The 16,599-nt window shown below is 43.3% G+C and overlaps 2 protein-coding genes and 1 long non-coding RNA gene across 6 annotated transcripts in view; 2 read left to right on the top strand and 1 right to left on the bottom strand.

Moving 5' to 3' along the window:
• Positions 1 to 7,550, bottom strand: part of LOC102946593 (TATA-box binding protein) — a 32,475-nt gene extending 24,925 nt beyond the window's left edge. Inside the window, exon 1 of one of the 3 annotated variants that reach the window (XR_006289683.1) lies at positions 30 to 174. The gene's annotated coding sequence lies outside the window, so the exon portion shown is untranslated. Of the gene's footprint in view, positions 1 to 29; positions 175 to 7,412 lie in introns of those variants that run through there. The other 2 variants (XM_043543271.1, XM_037895205.2) reach the window with 2 other exon arrangements.
• On the top strand, positions 148 to 2,318 carry LOC119565810. Of its 2 annotated transcripts, none has more exons than XR_005224780.2 (2): positions 148 to 608; positions 2,000 to 2,318. It is a non-coding gene; the product is annotated as an uncharacterized LOC119565810 (long non-coding RNA). The 2 variants fall into 2 exon arrangements; XR_005224781.1 differs by lacking the exon at positions 148 to 608 and adding an exon at positions 1,076 to 1,137.
• A 155-nt stretch (positions 7,551 to 7,705) lies between the features above and the next one.
• PSMB1 (proteasome 20S subunit beta 1) lies at positions 7,706 to 14,106 on the top strand. Its single transcript, XM_037895206.2, has 6 exons — positions 7,706 to 7,889; positions 9,635 to 9,742; positions 11,069 to 11,150; positions 11,800 to 11,929; positions 12,996 to 13,102; positions 13,811 to 14,106. Exons 1-6 carry the CDS (start codon positions 7,789 to 7,791, stop codon positions 13,994 to 13,996), a joined length of 714 nt encoding a protein of 237 aa, XP_037751134.1. The 5' UTR covers positions 7,706 to 7,788; the 3' UTR covers positions 13,997 to 14,106.
• The last annotated feature ends 2,493 nt before the right edge of the window (positions 14,107 to 16,599 follow it).

The raw sequence follows: 16,599 nt of genomic DNA, 5'->3' as shown, positions 1-16,599 counted from the left end.
GGACCGGGGGGGGGGGGGGGGTTCGGTACCTGCCGCTCCAGCTCCCCGCAGGCGCTGCACAGACCCGGCGGCGGCGCTGACCCCCACCTGCTGCAGCCCGCCCCCGCGCCCTCCGCCGGCGCGCGCATAACGCGTCACTTCCGCCCGCCGCTGCCCGGGCCCTTTCCCGCGGTGGCCACCCCGAGCGAGGGCGAAGCTGGGGGGAGAAGCCCCGGGAGAGGCCCCGATCCCGCCTCCGCTGCGCCGCGCGGGCCAGTGGGCCCCGGCCGCGGCCGCCCGCCCCAGCGCGGGGCCCCCACGGGGGGATGTTTATTGCCAGAGAACCCAGCGCCCGCAAATAAAACACAACCCCAAAACCACCCGCTGCGAACAGCCCCGGGCCGCAGCCCCGCAGCGCCCCCCAGCGTCTGTATTTGGTTTATTGCATTTCACCGCCAGCTCCCACTGCCCCGCAGAGCCGGGTGTGGGCAGAGTTGCCACCTCTGCGGGACCAACAACGGGGGCAATGCGGGATGATCCTTAGCCCACGAATCCGGACAGCTGGCAGTGTGTCCTGAGCACCCTACAGATCCCCTGGCACAGCTACGATCCTGGGAAAGCCTGGACAGGTGGCAATCTTATGAGGGGGAGCCAAAATAATACGAATCTTAACTTCTGTAGATTTGGTTCCTGGGTGGGGTAGAAGAGAAGTCTCCTTCAGTGCTATTTTGTCTCTATAAATGGCTCCATAAAGGATGGGAAAAACAATAAAAATCACAGTCCTTGATGCCACACTACTCTATACAGGCCCTCCAGCAGGGCAGCATGCAAGATGGTGTCCTATCATAGGTGATTAGGTTTGGAAGAGACCTCAGGAGGTCATCTAGTCCAATCCCCTGCTCAAAACAGGACCAACACCAACTAAATCATCCCAGCCAGGGCTTTGTCAAGCTGGGCCTTAAAAACTCCTAAGGATGGAGATTCCCCCACCTCCCTAGGTAACCCATTCCAGTGCTTCACCACCCTCCTAGTGAAACAGTGTTTCCTAATATCCAACCTAGACCTCCCCCATCGCAACTTGAGACCACTACTCCTTGTTCTGTCATCTGCCACCACTGTGAACAGCTGAGCTCCATCCTCTTTGGAACCCACCTTCAGGTAGTTGAAGGCTGCTATCAAATCCCCCCTCACTCTTCTCTTCTGCAGACTAAACAAGCCCAATTCCCTCAGCCTCTCCTCGTAAGTCATGTGCCCCAGACTCCTGATAATTTTCGTTTCCCTCTGCTGGACTCTCTCCAATTTGTCCATATCCTTTCTGTAGTGGGCGGCCCAAAACTGGGTGCAATACTCCAGATGTGGCCTCACCAGTGCCAAATGGAGGAGAATAATCACTTCTCTTCATCTGTTGCCAATGCTCCTACTAATGCAGCCCAATATGCTATTAGCTTTCTTGGCAACAAGGGCACACTGCTGACTCATATCCCGCTTCTCATCCACTGTAATCCCCAGGTCCTTTTCTGCAGAACTGCTGCTTAGCCAGTCGGTCCCCAGCTTGTAGCGGTGCATGGGATTCTTCTATCCTAAGTTCAGGACTCTGCACTTGTCCTTGTTGAACCTCATCAGATTTCTTTTGGCCCAATCCTCCAATTTGTCTAGGTCACTCTGGACTCTATCCCTGCCCTCCAGCATATCTACCTCTCCCCCAGCTTAGTGTCATCTGCAAATTTGCTGAGGGTGCAATCCATCCCATCATCCAGATCATTAATAAAGATGTTGAACAAAACCGGCCCCAGGACCGACTCCTGGGGTACTCCGCTTGATACCGCCTGCCAACTAGACATTGAGCTGTTGTTCACTACCCGTTGAGCCAGACAATCTAGCTAGCTTTCTAGCCAGCTTATCGTCCATTCATCCAATCCATACTTTTTTAACTCGCTAGCAAGAATACTGTGGGAGACTGTATTGAAAGCTTTGCTAAAGTCAAGATATATCACGTCCACTGCTTTCTCCATATCCACAGAGCCACAGTTATCTCAACGTAGAAGGCAATCTGGTTGGTCTGGCGTGACTTGCCCTTGGTGAATCCATGTTGACTGTTCCTGATCACCTTCCTCTCCTCCAAGAGCTTCAAAATGGTTTCCGTGAGGACCTGCTCCATGATTTTTCCAGGGACTGAGATGAGGCTGACTAGTCTGTAGTTCCCCGGGTTCTCCTTCTTCGCCTTTTAATAGATGGGCACTAATTTGCCTTTTTCCAATCGTCCGGGACCTCCCCTGATCACCACATGTTTTCAAAGATAGTGGCCTGTTGGATCATATTAAAGTAGTTCTGTATTAAAATCACAAATGAGTTTGATTCCCCATGTTAGGGGGCTTATTTCTTCACGCACTTACTTCCCTGGTCCTTCTCGCATGAACAGAGAGCAACAATACCTGAAGTCCAAAGGTGCAAACAATTCAATGTTTATTGGGGTGAACTTCCAGCAAGCATGATTCCAGTTTCCTTCCTTAGTGTCCCCCTTCCCAGCTCTGACACCACAGAGCCTTACACCTGTGTCCCTGTTCCCATTCCTGCCCTTAGCCAAACATGATTCCAATTTCCTTACCCCCATTCCCTGTTCCCATTTCCCCCTTTAGCAAAACATGATTCCAATTTCCTTACCCCCATTCCCATCTCCCCCACCCCCTCACTTCCTGATTGACTGCAGACTATATAGTAAAACTTGAGTTCTGCTTAGCTATACCTTAACCAATCATTTTCCTGAAATTTAACTAACCAATCCTAACATATTGTAACATGATTATATAACCAATTATATCCCACCACCTTAATTAGTTTACACCCGGCAAAATTAATTATACAGCAGACAGGAACAATCACAGAACCAGACAGAGATTATACAGACAAACAATAGCAAAGTGGGGACTATAATGACAAAACAATACAGAAGTGAGGATTTCACATCCCAGCTATTGATAAGCGAGTTCTTGCCAGACAGGATGCTATCAAACTAAGTTTCCTTTTACATTTTCTAGGCACTTCCCTTTCTCTGGAGGTGACAGGCACTATCAGGACAGGATTGTATTCCTAACAGCCCAATAGCACCTTATTTCAATGTGACTAGTTTGGAATGTAAGGATGTGACCGTTGGCTTCCCAGCTTATGGCTGCCTCTGCTGCTTAGCCAAAGGCCTTAGCCTAAGAACAGGCCTCAGACTGTCACAGTAAGAGAAGGACCTTACACCGGCAGACAGTGATTTTGATTCTTTCTTTTATACCTCTATAACTACCCAAGTGATAAGAATACACCTAAATTCTTCGAGTACAGGCCTTTACCGACAGGCCTGAGTATCTATATCCTAACACCCCACAGTTTAAATTCCAGGGTATTACTAATTAAGAGGTCTCTTGGTTTTTGGTACTGTTTCTCTCCCTCTGTGTGAAACTTGCAAGCTGCTAATTATGTTAGTACATTCTAAGACAGAGTCTGTTCTCAAAGCAATTCTTTGTAACAACAACTACTCACACAGAGAGAGACTCAAAGCAAAAAGAAAAGGAGTACTTGTGGCACCTTAGAGACTAACCAATTTATTTGAGCATAAGCTTTCGTGAGCTACAGTTCACTTCATCGGATGCATACTGTGGAAAGTATAGAAGACCTTTTTATACACACAAAGCATGAGAAAATGGGTGTTTACCACTACAAAAGGTTTTCTCTCCCCCCACCCCACTCTCCTGCTGGTAATAGCTTATCTAAAGTGATCACTCTCCTTACAATGTGTATGATAATCAAGGTGGGCCATTTCCAGCACAAATCCAGGGTTTAACAAGAAGGTCTGGGGGGGGACGGGACTCAAAGCAATACTCTGTAACAATAGAAACAGCACCCAGAGACTCCCCACCCTTTTGTTGTATTCATCTTGCTTTGTTAACAGTTGTGATTAAAATAGAGATAGAGGATGTATGTGGATGGATGCTTGGTGTGGATAATAACTGAATGATCAGGGAGGTGCCGGCCTAAGAATTCAGTGTCCATCGGCTGAAGAAGGTGTCAAGTGGAAATAACCAGAGGATCCCCGGAGGGCAGACTGGAATCCATCCAACAGGCTCAAGAATGGGAGAACCAAAGAACAAGATAACATCTGGCAGCACGGAGCCATCAGGAATGTGCCATCTGCTGATTGATTCAGCAACAGCATGATGAAGCAATTCCCATAGACTGGCATAGGAAGAAATTCCTATAAAAATGGACTCTAGAAAGTGAGAACTTTGGGGTCTGATTCTGCAAACCAACTTCCAGGAACATCAGATGTGCATCTGACGAGGCCCTGCTCCCTCCTCATGTCCAGGCCACCTGGCCAGTGGCTTGGCATGAGCAACTCTAAGGCTGGTAACTATGATAACAACCTTGCAGAACCTGTGTGTATATGAATGAATATGTGAATAAATATGAAATTGAATGGAATGTTATAGCTATAACTAACTGCTTACTATGATTCTTTCTCTATTCACAATAAATGTGGCATTTTGCCTTTTCCCCTTTAATAAGATCCTGCTGGTTTTTATTTTATTGGTATAACAGGCCAATGGCTCTGCAATCACATCAACCAATTCCCTCAGCACCCTCAGATGCATTAGATCTGGACCCATGGACGTGTGCATGTCCAGCTTCTCTAAATAGTACTTAACCTGTTCTTTCATCACTGAGGGCTGCTCACCTCCTCCCCATACTGTGTTGCCCAGGACAGCAGTGTGGGAGCTGACCTTGTCTGTGAAGACCGAGACAAAAAAAGCATTGAGTACTTCAGCTTTTTCCACATCATGTCACTAGGTTGTCTCCCCCAGTCATTAAGGGTCTCACACTTTCCCTGACCTTTTTCTTGTTGCTAACATACCTGTAGAAACCCTTCTTGTTACCCTTCACATCCCTTGCTAGCTGCAACTCCAGTTGTGTTTTGGCCTTCCTGATTACACCCCTGCGCGCTCGAGCAATATTTTTATACTCTTCCCTAGTTATCTGTCCGAGTTTCCACTTCTTGTAAGCTTCCGTTTTGTGTTTAAGCTTACTGAAGATTTCACTTTTATGCTCCTTTTCAAAATTACCTGCACTCCAGGCAGACTCCAGTTACTGCATGCGCTGAGCAATTTTCAGGAGCAGTGCCTTACTGTGGAAACCAGGGCCGGCTCCAGGCACCAGTGAAGGAAGCAAGTGCGTGTGGCAGTCAATAGAAAGGGGTGGCACTCCGTCCGTCATCAGGGTGGCACATCCGGGTCTTCGGCGGCGGGCCCTGCAGTCCCTCTCTTCCTCTTCGGCGGCAGCTCAACCAGGCTTGGTTTTTTTGTTTTTTGTTTCCTTCGCCGCTTGGGGCGGCAAAAAAGCTGGAGCTGGAGTGTTGGAAACTCAACACTCGAGATTATTTTTGTTTTCAATTTAAGGATCATGTAAATACAGGTTTCACCCTGAGTGTAAACTGATCCAACTGATGCTGCTTTGAGTGGTTGCTTTTCCTCTAATCCACAGACTGGCCATGATTCAGTGTCACTGTCTTAAAAACTTTGGTTAGATATCCTTTACCGCACCTAGCTAAAGCTATGCTTCCTGATGGCTTTTATCCAGTTGGCCTTTCATCTCCACCTAGACAGGCCTTTCCCCTCTGAAATAGATATATAATCCCATGTTTATCCCCCTTTAGCTTCATTAACTTTCTGCCTCCCCACCACACAGTCCCTAGTCTTTTTTCAAGCAAATACAAATTTCAGGAGGAAGGGAGAAAATAATGATGGATTTATAGAGTAATTTTTATGTTATTAAAGCTAGAAACTAATGTTCAGTAGTCTTATTCACACATGCCAATTCATAAATCTCCAGACAAAAGCTAAGTAAAGATAAAATTAAGAAATAAAGTACATAAATGAAGTAAAAATTAAGAGTAAAAAACATTACCAGGATGTTGTAATTATCCAAAGAGCAAGCACTACAAACCCAGGAAATTCAGAGTTGTTTAAATTTAAAAGAAATCTATATATATTATGACAGGTTTCACAGAGCAGCCGTGTTAGTCTGTATCCGCAAAAAGAAAAGGAGTACTTGTGACACCTTAGAGACTAACAAATTATGGTAGTGGAATGCAGAGTTAGGGCACTTAGTCCTCAACTCTGATGTCATACAATAGCTGTACAACTATGATTAGGGTGTTCTGGTGTTTGTGGTCCAAGGTTAGATTAAATTTATTTTTAACAACATTAGTTTTGTCCATATTTTCCGCCTCATGGTGTCCCTCCAGGAGATGGTTTGTTTGGAACAAGTCTGCTTAAAATAGACTTGTGATAGTCTGTGCACTACTGGGAGCAATTTGGTCTTGAAATGTGTTCTGTTACCGTTTTGCTGGGGTGCACCACAGTGGTCACCATGCCAAATTTATCCAGCAAGGCCTGATAGTCAACTAAACTTCCTTGCAAAAAATGTTGAAGTTGTTTTACCTAACTACACAGCTAACAATGTTGTCTTTTCTAATTGAGGTGTCAGCCAACAGCCAGTGCAGTTTGGTTTTGTTGTCACAGTAATGCAGAAAGCAACTGTTAAAGATTACCTTTTGTTAATCATCTTGGGGCAGCCCAAATCAAACCAAGGCTGCTATCAAAATTTTTATTTATTCCATATCACTAACACCACTGTAACCTATTGCAGAGTGTCCTGGCAATACCATAAAGAGAGAAAATCAGATTAGACACATAAAGCTTGCGAATGCTTAATTTAATAACTTTATGCTTGGTGAGTACTCCTATTGAAGTCAATGAGACTACATACAGCCTACACTTAAGCACATTTGTAAATTTTTGCAAGACTGGGGCCTTAGAGAATGCATCCAGACATGGTGGCAATTGGCAAATTAGAAATATATGTAAAATATATTTGTCTGCTGTTGATGAATCCTTTAAAAGAGTGGCAAACACTATCATAGCACCCAATAAGAAAAGGATAATTTGATTCTAGTGACTTTAGTGGCTGTGTGCTCTGTGCAGGGGGAGAGAGTGACTGATGAGATGCTTGTTTACTTCATTGGGGTGTGGTAGGGTTTTGAGAAGAGATTGTATCAAATATACAGACAGGCAGCAATATCACCTACATGCAGTTGTCCTGCTTAAAAGCATGGTATGAGCAGTGTGAAATCACATCATAACCCTGAAAGCTTTTACTTTCCCAAATACAAGGGTGGGTTTGTTTGGGGGGTGTTTTTTTGGGTGGGGGGGAGGAGCAGGGGGTTCTCCTCAGCTGTCCCATATCTGACCAACATTCACTCTCAGCAGCCATGGACCCTTTAACTCCAGCGTGCCACCTGACTGAGGGGCTGTTGCCCAGACAAACTCTCCCCCAACCAAGCCAGCTCAGTGAAAGGGCGAGGGCCTTAGAGGGCAGCGCTGGGGCTGGCTGACCTGAATGTCTCTGCAGCCGCTCTTCAAGTTGTGCCAGTTCATTTTCTTTCGGCCTCGGCCTGTGTCATGCTGAGACTCTGGTGGGTGTGAGGAGACCCCCGGGTCGGTGCAGGCAGCGCGCCTCCCTGTGGACGCCCCCGCCTCGCCCCTACTGGGGAGCACTCATTGCTGAGGCCGAACCTTGCAGGCAGGCGCGCGGCGTTCACTCCTCCCGCCTGCAGGCGGCGCTGCCGGCGCTGGGAGAACGCGGAGCAGAAGAGATCAGGCCAGCGTGAGCCTAGAGCGGACGCCGCTGGTAAAGGAAGGAGTTCCGTTTCCGGCACCGCCATTTTGCCGTGAGACAGCAGCCGCGCACCGGATCCCAACCCGCGCCAGGATGTTGTCGACAGCCGGCTACGCGGAGCCCAGGCCCGGGATGGGGCATCAGCTCGGCGCCCCCGTGCAGCACCGGTTCTCCCCCTACACCTTCAACGGAGGGTAAAGAGCCGGGCCCTCGCCGCTGGGACCCGCAGCCTCGCGATCTCGTCGCCCCCCCAGCCCTCCCCGGGCGCTCGTGGCGCTGCGGGACCCGGCGCTTTCACTTTCTGTTCCCGGTAGATCCCCGAACCCGGCCGGCGCCCCCCGCTATGTCCCCCCCGCCCCCCCCCCCCAGGCCGGCGAGCGCGGGGGCCGGGCTCGGGGACCAGGGCGCGGGGGCCACGCCCGGGTCACAGCCACGGCTCCCGCTGCCCGCCCGCAGCCTGGCCGCGAACCACCCCGAGGGGGAAGTCACAGAAACCCTGGTGCCTTCGGAGCCCCGCAGCAGCTTCCCCGCTCCGAGCTGCTCAGTGTGGGGTTTTGCCTCACCTCTTGCTCCTCTACACTGGAGGGACCCCCATCTGCCTGCAGAGAAGGGAGGCGAACAACGTGATGAAAAGACCCTCATGTAAAGAGGACCCGTGGCTGTAATGTCTCAGTGGCAGCGAGTAGCTTACTGTTTTCACTAGTAGTTGAGCACCTGCCCCGATCTCTAGGTGCCGCACACAATGCTAGGGCGTACGAATGCCGTCTGTGCAGCTGAATGTTGTTTGAAAGACTGGAGGAAAGGAGGTTTGGAAACCGCTTTTCTATATTGAAGCTGGGCCGTGCAGCAGCTTTCATGGCAGAGGGACGTTGAAAGGCAGGTTTTAGTCTGATGAAGAATCCCTGTGTTGCGTCCAGCTTTTAGAAGCACCATTACACTTAGAAGGGAGCATCCAACAAAAGGGTCTAATTTAAATCTAAAGCAAGGTGTAGTGATCTCCTGGTTTGTGTTTGTGATCTCATCCCCTTCTCTGAAATTGTAATGGCAAATTATCCTGGCAGATTTTTATCACTTTCTTTCTAGAACGTATGCATCTTAGACTCTGTTATCCTCAATATTCGTAAGGTAAACCACCTTTAATTGTTCAGAAAGCCCAATGGCAACATCGTCCTATAAAAGTTGTAATTGCTGTGTTGAAAGCTACCTGGGGATAACTGTTACCAGTGGATTAGACATTTTATTAATACACTTTTCTGAGGTGACTGGGATCTGGGCACACAGATACACTAGTTTGTTGGTTCACAAAATTTTTCATAATGTTGGACCACTTCTAAAAACAGATCGTTGGGTGTCCCACCACCTATCCCAGTCTTCTGATTCTGTAACTTACTTGTGGCAACTATTGCAGTTGGTTATTTGAAAAAACTAGGATAGTATTAAGACAAGATGAAAATGAAACTCTCAAATGTGAAGGTATTGGTGCTTAGTTGTATCTTCCCATCATATGTGTCTGAGCAGTTTTCACTTTGTCTAAGACTTTACCTTTATGAGGACTGATTCTCCACTCATCCTCAGCCCCTTTGCACAGGCCACAATAAAGTTTTTACCATCCTACCTGTGTATTGCTCTTCTTCATGTTGTCTATAAATTTGATTGTGACTGAATTTACACAGATAAACTGCCACCCAAAGTATGTAAACATGAAGCAGCCACTTATGGTGAATGTATGAATTTTTTTTTAAACCCTTCTGGAAATCTTGAGTACTGGACAGCATGACATCTAGCAGGAAGCATAACTGCTTAAAAACTAAAAAGCTCCATCATTGTGACAAAGCTTCTCAGATCAGTTTGAGAACCATGCAGTAGTTACATTTCCCTATCACCTAAGTGAGTATTTGTTAGAAATCATGATTATACATTAGTCTTTGTTTTCTTTAAGGACGGTGCTGGCAATTGCTGGAGAAGACTTTTCTATTGTTGCCTCAGACACGCGACTGAGTGAAGGTTATGCAATTCACAGCCGGGACAGTCCAAAATGCTATAAACTGTAAGTTTTAATCTTGTAGTATGGCATCTTGGGGAGATTGAATGACCAGCATTTTCATTTGCTGTCCCAGAAAAAATATTCCAGTAAGACAGGAAGCAAATTTGTAAGGGTTTAATTTGGGCTGTCTTGTGATGCTGTAAATGAGATCAAGTTTCTTAGTTTGTGTTTTGCTGCTTGAATTTCACTGAGACCTGATGGTTTTTGATTTCCTAAACACAAGGTAAGTATATCTACTTTTTTTGATGGGCACCCCTAAGAGTGCTCAGCTAATTGTAGCAGCATTTAGAGTTGCTGTTGTGAATAGCTTTGCCTGTTCCTGACACCCAGTAGGTACATCAGTAGTCCATTATTACAGTAGATCATGTGGCACTTCCAATAGCTCCCTAGCAGAGATCAGCAGTGAACCTGTCAGCAATTCCTTTTTCAATCTTCTTTCATGTTTCTCCTGTACTTCCTTCAGCGCACGTGGATAGTGTCCCCTTTAAAAAGTTTATAATTACATGCTTTTAAATGTGGCAAATGCCTCACTCACACTCCCAACTGCCACCAGCTACAGATGCAAACCCTCTGTCGTCTTTGACTGTTCACATGAGTTCAAGTTTCTCCCAGCTAACTCCTTAGCATATCAGTAACTTCTTGGTAGTGTCCAGTGGTGAGTTATCTTGGTACCATTTCAGTCTGCTGAAATGTGGTGGCTGCCTGTCATTGATGAAGCCTTATAGTAAGAGAAAAACCTGTCACTTTAGGCTGTTAAAGTTAATAACAAATTTAACAGCTTTATATAAAATATATTGTCAATTTTTAGATGGCACAGTTTGTAAATAGTTAAGCTTGAAATGACTATCGACCCTCATTAATTTTTAAATAAAAGTTTAATATTTTGATGATTTGCATTTCTATAGCTCCTTCACTCTGATCACACTTTATAAAATGTTAATTAAATAGCCCTATAAGGTATGTAAATTCTGTTCCAATCTTCGATTGGCAGTTTGAGGCACAGAGGTTAAATCACATACCCGTGGTATTACAAAATTTAGCTGACGGGACTGGGAATAGAATCTGTTTCTCCTTTCTCACAGTCTTGCACTTAACCACTAGATAAGTGGTTCCCAAACTGGTATACAGAGCCATATTGATTTGCAAATCCCTTCCTAATAGTCTATAGAGAATTAGCTGATCATTGTTACCAGCTGATGCATTGCATTAAAAAAATGCTAAGAATATGTTCAGTGCTTTCCTAGTGTTGCTCATCAATGTAAGAAACTGGTGGAGTTGATGGTTCATGTTTTTAGTGCTTACTGAAATATCAAATTTTGCATTTTACAGAACGGATCAAACAGTCATTGGATGCAGTGGTTTTCACGGAGACTGCCTTACACTGACTAAAATTATCGAAGCAAGACTAAAGGTAGCTAGATGTTTGATATTTTTATGTATAAATGAAAGTAATAAAAACCTTATTAAAATATTAGAGAAGTGAGCAATGATTAGATCAGGTGAAGAAGCTGAAATAAAAATGTAACAAAGTGAAGTTGGCTGTTTTGTTTCAAACATTCCCCTGAAATATTTATACCCCAAACATTGTAGCACTGCTAGTGAAAGAACTAGAAAGTGAAAGTGTACTTACATGTATTTACTGAGTAAAATGCAAAGGCAATTAGAACACAAATTGTGATGAATAATATCAGTGTTTTTATGAAAACTTCTGTATGAAACCTAAATTTTGTGCTTAAACTACTTTAAGAAACCCAGTGTGTACACCAACATTTAATCATGATAATTTTTTAGATTACTAATTGAATTTTCATATCATTAAATGTATTTGAATTATACTCCTGCTATGCAGTCTTCTTCTTGGTGAGGTGTAGTTTGAAATTTACTTGTTATAAAAATAGTGGTTATGTCCACTTACTATTCTAATAAGAAAAGGAGTACTTGTGGCACCTTAGAGACTAACCAATTTCTTTTTGCGAATACAGACTAACACGGCTGTTACTCTGAAACCTTACTATTCTAATATTACTGTTTACCCCACCTTTGTGTGTGCTGCACCACAGATGTACAAGCATTCCAATAACAAGACCATGACTACTGGGGCTATTGCAGCAATGCTGTCGACAATCCTGTATTCTCGACGCTTCTTTCCTTACTACGTTTACAACATCATTGGTGGGCTTGATGAAGAAGGTAAAGACTTAGACTTTCTTGTGGAGAGCAAAGGGAGCGGTGGCTGATTTCTACAGGTGAAGGGCAATCATTTCAGCAGAAGCAGACTGGTGGTGCAGTTTGAAGAAGCTTATATGCTTGCTTCTCTTACGTGCAATGTTGCTCTTCGCTTACATTTGTTTGAGGCTCTCAAAGCACTTTATAATAGCTTTGGTAAGTATTACAGTCCCTTTAAGTAGGTAAACTAATGCATAGTTTATATGACCAATCTTATAGTTTTCACCAACATCTCGATATATTACTACTGTCAGTCTCTGAAGAGTCTGTATGAACTCCAAAATCTAAAGATGGCTAAATCCTATTTTTTCAAATGACTTACAGCTGAAATAACATCTTTGCTGAAAACACTTCCTTTCTATCTTTTCATGTTTTATTTTTTAAAGGTGGATTGGAATACACTGCTTGTCTTTCAAGCTGTTTGGAAAAGAAACCGTACAGAACACTGGAATGCCAGTGGCATGGGTTGCCAGTGTTCTGTTCACAGGACTTTGCCTGTATTGGGGATCAAGCATATACATCTAGTTTAAAGATGAAATGTTTTACCAACTCCCATCTTAATGCTAACTTTACCTTCAGATCCTTTATTTTTATTGGTAGGCAGGGCTGTTCCAGCAGCATATTCCTTTTCTGAATGGCCTGTGAAATTAACAAATATACTGTTTCAAATCAAAACTTTTGGAGATATGGATTATATAAAAGCTGTAGTTGAATAAAATTTGGAAAGTAACTATCACTTTTAGCACCTCAGAAGCATGTTCTTATCTCTGGCTTTTAAGCTTTTCCAATTATTTAGTTGAGCTCCAGCCAGAATACCATTAGGATCCTCTATTCTATGGCTTTGACCAAGAATCAGAGTTGGTCTTTATCCTCAAACCTCCAATCACCTTTTCTTCAGAGGTCAAGTTATTAATCTTGTCTCAGGATGGCTTGGAAACTAGTATATGTAGTGTTTTTGAAGTAGATCTTGTATATCATTAAGAAAATAGCTTTCTGGCATGTAGATTTAATATACATTTTTCTTTTCAAGGGAAGGGAGCAGTGTACAGCTTTGACCCAGTAGGTTCATACCAGAGAGATGCCTTTAAAGCTGGTGGTTCAGCAAGTGCCATGCTACAGCCCCTACTTGACAACCAGGTAAAGTAGTCTTGATTTTTGTGTCAAAAATATTTTACATCTTGGTAACCTGTGTGTTTCATTCTTTCCGAACAATTTTACCATGGCTCATGCATAATAGGGCTGTAACATAGTTAGGCTGTGGAACGGTGGTTCTGTCCCTGCACCATTCTGTTAAGGGCAAACGTGAGTGAAAGTCTTGGACAATCTTTAGAAACTTGAATGTGCAAATTCTTAATGTTCTTAGAGTACTGCAAAGCAATGTGTAAACAGATTGTGCTCTACTGGATGATCTGGCATAATGCTGAGTGTGGTAGCTCTCGAGCAATGCTAGAATGGGAAGCTTCTGTATGAACTGGTTCAGTTTGAATGTTGATTGTGGTTTTTAATATAAAACTACTCTATATATATTGGAGAGGAGAAAAACCATACTTGCCTTATCCGGAGCCCAATTTCCTGCTCTCTCTACTCAGTAGGTATAATAGAATTACTAGCACACCTCCCTTTATGCACCAGCTTTTGAGCAGTCTTACATCAGTTTAAATTGTTGAACCAAATCCCTTTGCAAGTGTTTGGTGTTCAGAAGAGATTGATCTATGTTTTAGAATTTCTGTTCACACTTAAGCCTAGCAATTTTGATGTCTGACTAAACTAATTTTAGTTTCTCTTTACTTGAATTTTTAAAAACCTGTGAAACAAAACGTAATCCAGTGTCACTTTCTTTCCTAGGTTGGCTTCAAGAATATGCAAAATGTGGAGCACATACCTTTGTCCCTGGAAAAGGCTATGCAACTAGTTAAAGATGTCTTTATTTCTGCAGCTGAGAGAGATGTATACACTGGAGATGCACTTAAGATCTCCATTGTCACAAAAGATGGTATTAAGGAGGAGACACTTCAATTACGGAAAGACTAATTCAGAATACTTGTCAGTTAAATCTGCATTATGTAATCTAATTTGTAACCAGTCTGATTTACTTGTTATGTGGTGACATTTGTCTTATTAAAAGAATTTAACAAAAGTTATCAAAATGTTGAACGTTTGCTATCTTCAGACATTACTGATGGGGTTTGAAAAGTGATGGTGTTTCCTGATTAAATTGGGGCAACCCATTCATTCACTGGTTGGGATATGGGTTTGTTTTGATAAATGGAAAAACCAGAAAGAATGCTGCATAGTAGATCAACCAATGTTTGACTGACAGCACATGATAGATTGAATTACCCTTCAGTTTACAGCTGCCAGTTTTACTCTTTGTGAGCTAACTTTGCACTTGTGTGTAAGAGTAGTAAGCGTACCACTCAGGATGAAGAAAAAAAATCAATCCACTTTCTTCCTCCTCTGTTCTATCATGACATTCTTTGTTGGACTGGTTTCAGTGTTCCCCTTCTCTTTGTAGCCCATATAACTTGCGCTTTCTCCAAAATCTGTGCTACTCTTCTAATTTATCTCTCCTGCCCATCCTCAACCATATAGGGCTTAGAAACCTTACCTGATAGCTAGAGGAGTAAACTTGTTAGCCAGAAGACAGTTTTGAGTGAGAAGCCAGTTCTGCTTGGAAACAGAAGGGTGCAGGGTTTCCTAACAGTGTTTTCCTTGAACCCTGCTCAGGGGCTCATCTTTCACATCTGCTGCCAACTAGTTAGTATTCAAATGTGAAGCCCACCAATGACCACCACAATATCATGTGGCTGCTGTGTTGGGAATGTCTCCACAACCATACATATGTCCTAAGCTCTTCTATCTCATAAGTAGCTCCATTTGCCAGCTACTGCTGCTCAGAGCTTTCCCAAGGAGCAACTGACTTACCTGCTGAATAGCATCAGGGGAGCTGTTTAGTGTTCACTCTGCAGCAGCTTGGGAAACTCTGAGCATCAGTAGAGGCACTTCAACTGTCTGCAGAATTTGGAAGATGGCACTGTATTTTTTTACAATAAGTCCATGTTTGGAAGGTTCTCTTCACAGCTGCTACGGCCTGGAAATGGAAACAAAAACTAGATTCTAAAGATGTTGATGGCACTAGCCTGGGAAAGAATCCTACTTTTCAGGAGTGAGTGGATTTTTCAAGATTTGTGTCTCTGTAGTCACAAAATCAGATATTTTAGTAGTGCTTTAAAGTAAATTGTTAATTTACTACGTGATTGGTATAATTTAGAATATTTCTATATAAACTAGAAAGCATAAATTAAGAATTACCATCTCACTTAAAAAAAAGAAAAGGAGTACTTGTGGCACCTTAGAGACTAACAAATTTATTTGAACATAAGCTTTCATGAGCTACAGCTCATGTCATCGGATGCATACAGTGAAAAATACAGTGGGGAGATTTATATACACAGAGAACATGAAACAATGGGTGTGACCATACACACTGTAACCAGAGTGATCAGGTAAGGTGAGCTATTAGCAGCAGGAGAGCAGGGAGGGGGGAACCTTTTGTAGTGATAATCAAGGTGGGCCATTTCCAGCAGTTGACAAGAACGTCGGGGGGCGGGGGTGGAAATAAACATGGAGAAATAGTTTTACTTTGTGTAATGACACATCCACTCCCAGTCTTTATTCAAGCCTAAGTTAATTGTATCCAGTTTGCAAATTAATTCCAATTCAGCAGTCTCTCCTTGGAGTCTGTTTTTGAAGTTTTTTTTGTTGAATTGCTTCTTTTAGGTCTGTGAATCGAGTGACCAAAGAGATTGAAGTGTTCTCCTTGTTAAGGTTAAGAACATTTTATAGCTAGATCAGCATCCATATATGTTTAAAATGATTATTCATTTCCAAACTCACCTATGGTAACCCAACCCAACGCTAATTTTAGTTAATAGGAATTTGTCAGTTGAGTTCTATGGATGTTGGTCTGGGTCCATAATAAATATTTATTATTGCATGCTATAATTAAAAAAAATTTTAGCTACAACTTTGGTTTCCAAATGTATTTTCAAAGAATACACAAGTGAGATAGATATAGGTTTGATCAGCATTAGTCTTTCCAATCAAGTGGCTTCACTAGACCAGCAATTCTCAACAAGGGGTATGCAGAGGTTTTCCGGGGGGGGTATATCAGCTCATCTAGATATTTGCCTAGTTTTACAACAGGCCACATAAAAACCACTAGCAAAGTCAGTACAAACTAAAATTTCATACAGACAAAATGAGAACGGAAGCAGTTTTTCAGTAATAGTGTGCTGTGCCACCTTTGTATTTTTATGTCTGATTTTGTAAGCAAGTAGTTTGTGAGGTGAAACTTGTGGGGATGCAAGACCAATCAGACTCCTGCAAAGGGGTACAGTAGTCTGGAAAGGTTTAGAACCACTGCACTAGACAAACATCAATATTCCAGTATGCAGGAGTCAGTGTTCTTGTTTTCAATAAGTTTGAACATATAAATTGTGTTCCACCTCATGAAACCTTACTGGGTTAAATGAGTGGAGGTGCCATGCTTGGTTCCTCAGACTAACTACAAACATTCAGTAAATAGAGAGTGTTTGAGTAGTATTGTGAAAGCTAGTGCAATGTAAAAAAAA

The sequence above is a fragment of the Chelonia mydas genome, chromosome 3 (assembly GCF_015237465.2).
Source record: "Chelonia mydas isolate rCheMyd1 chromosome 3, rCheMyd1.pri.v2, whole genome shotgun sequence".
NCBI classification, from domain to species: Eukaryota; Metazoa; Chordata; order Testudines; family Cheloniidae; genus Chelonia; species Chelonia mydas.
This window is presented reverse-complemented; position numbering and strand designations above follow the sequence as displayed.